Source organism: Fulmarus glacialis, unplaced genomic scaffold (genome assembly GCF_000690835.1).
Source record: "Fulmarus glacialis isolate BGI_N327 unplaced genomic scaffold, ASM69083v1 scaffold33601, whole genome shotgun sequence".
NCBI classification, from domain to species: Eukaryota; Metazoa; Chordata; class Aves; order Procellariiformes; family Procellariidae; genus Fulmarus; species Fulmarus glacialis.
In genome coordinates this window covers 1-1,645 of record NW_009193976.1, presented here as the reverse complement: position 1 = coordinate 1,645, position 1,645 = coordinate 1, and the positions used below count along the sequence as shown (strand labels likewise).

The 1,645-nt window shown below is 49.9% G+C and overlaps 1 protein-coding gene across 1 annotated transcript; it reads right to left on the bottom strand.

Annotated features, from left to right (window-relative positions):
- Window positions 1-497: 497 nt before the first annotated feature.
- KCNK9 (potassium channel, subfamily K, member 9) lies at window positions 498-1,339 on the bottom strand (the record flags this gene model as incomplete). Its single annotated transcript, XM_009587623.1, has 1 exon — window positions 498-1,339. A coding segment is annotated over one exon (842 nt), but the record flags the coding sequence as incomplete, so codon positions are not given.
- Between the last annotated feature and the right edge of the window lie 306 nt (window positions 1,340-1,645).

Below are 1,645 nucleotides of genomic sequence, written 5' to 3'. Positions count from 1 at the left end.
GGTTTTTTTTTGGAAGCAATCTAAAAGTTAAAAGCAGGCTGGAACACAATTGCTTCAAGGGAAAAAAATAATACCTGATGCTTCAATTTTTGTCACATGGCACTAGTTGTGGAATTGCACGCGCACACACACACCCGCACCCGCACCCAACACGCACGCAAGCACGCACGCACGCTGCAACCTGCTCGTGAGGAAAATAGTTTATTAGGTCAGGAGTGCCAGTGGCACATGAAGGCTCCCAGCTGTGTGTGCAACTTTGGATTTGGTACCCACTTCACGTCACCTTGAATCCTCTGACATCCACCGAGGGGGTAATGTAAGGCATACTTTGCTGGAACAGTAATAATCCATGCTTCATGCTCAAGAGCTGAGTCTCAGAGGAGGACTGGCTTGCTCTACTCCCTTTGGCCTCGCTCCGTCTCACTCAAGGAACAGAAAAACCAAAACGAGGGAGAAGAACTGGGGAAAACAAGGAAAGCAAAAGAAGACAAATCCCTTTAAATGGACTTTCGCCTTTTCATCAGCCTGTGGTTATCTGTAAAGCTGTGCAACCCAGGTGAGATGGAGCTGACAGGAGATGGGAAAAGGCTGTTTTTTAATGTGCTTGGCGAGATCTCCTCTATCTTGTAAGAGATGGAGTGAAAGTACTGGGGGTTCAGCTTTGAGCTGAACGAATTTTGGTGGGACACCACCCGGCTGGTGTACTCGTGGGACCTGTAACACATGCAGGAACAAACTGACTGAAGGTCTGTTACTTCGGCCTTGTACCGTGGCCGACCATGCTGGGAGTCCTCTTGGATGTGGATAATCATGCTGTTGCGGTTCCCTGCCAGGGACGCCCGTTCCTCGGCATCCCGCCTCTCGTCCTCGCTGTTCATGGTTAAGAACCTGAGAACAACCAGATTTAGAAATGCCCCAATGACTGTCAACCCCACTAGAATGTACATAAAGCTAAAAGCCACGTAGAGAGGCTTCTTTTGAAGGGCCCCTTTGGTCTGCAGGGCCACATAGTCTCCAAACCCTATCGTAGTCAATGTTATAAAGCAGTAATAGTAAGCATGGAAAAAGCTCCATTCCTCGTACTGGGAAAAGGCTGCTGCTCCAATGCAGAGTGTTCCCATGCAGGAGAAGAAACCCACAGTGACCATGTTTTCCATGGAGACCTCGGTGCTCCTCATCCCACAGCACTTTTTGATACGTTTCAGGAGGTACTTGACGAAGGTGTTCATGCGCTCGCCCAAGCTCTGGAACATGACGAGTGTCAGTGGGATCCCCAGGACCGCATAGAACATGCAAAAGGCCTTCCCCGCATCCGTCCCTGGGGCAGCATGTCCATAACCTGAGAGGGGGAATGAAAAGAGAGGACAGTCAGCAAGGCAGGTGATGACCACAGCTCCCCCTTCATGCAAGCCACATGGATCGCAGAGACGCTGATGCCGCAGCCAGATCCAAGGCGACAGGAACACTGCACTCACACAATCTTCTTGTCTCCTCGCCTGTGTCCTGTATCCGAAGCAAATAAAACACAGAACAACAAAGTTGTACACACAGGAGTGGGAAAGATGAAAGAATGGGCAATCCATCCCACCTCAAATAACTGCGCAGTCTCCTAAACAAGATTACAGGCTTGGGGAAGAGTGGCTGG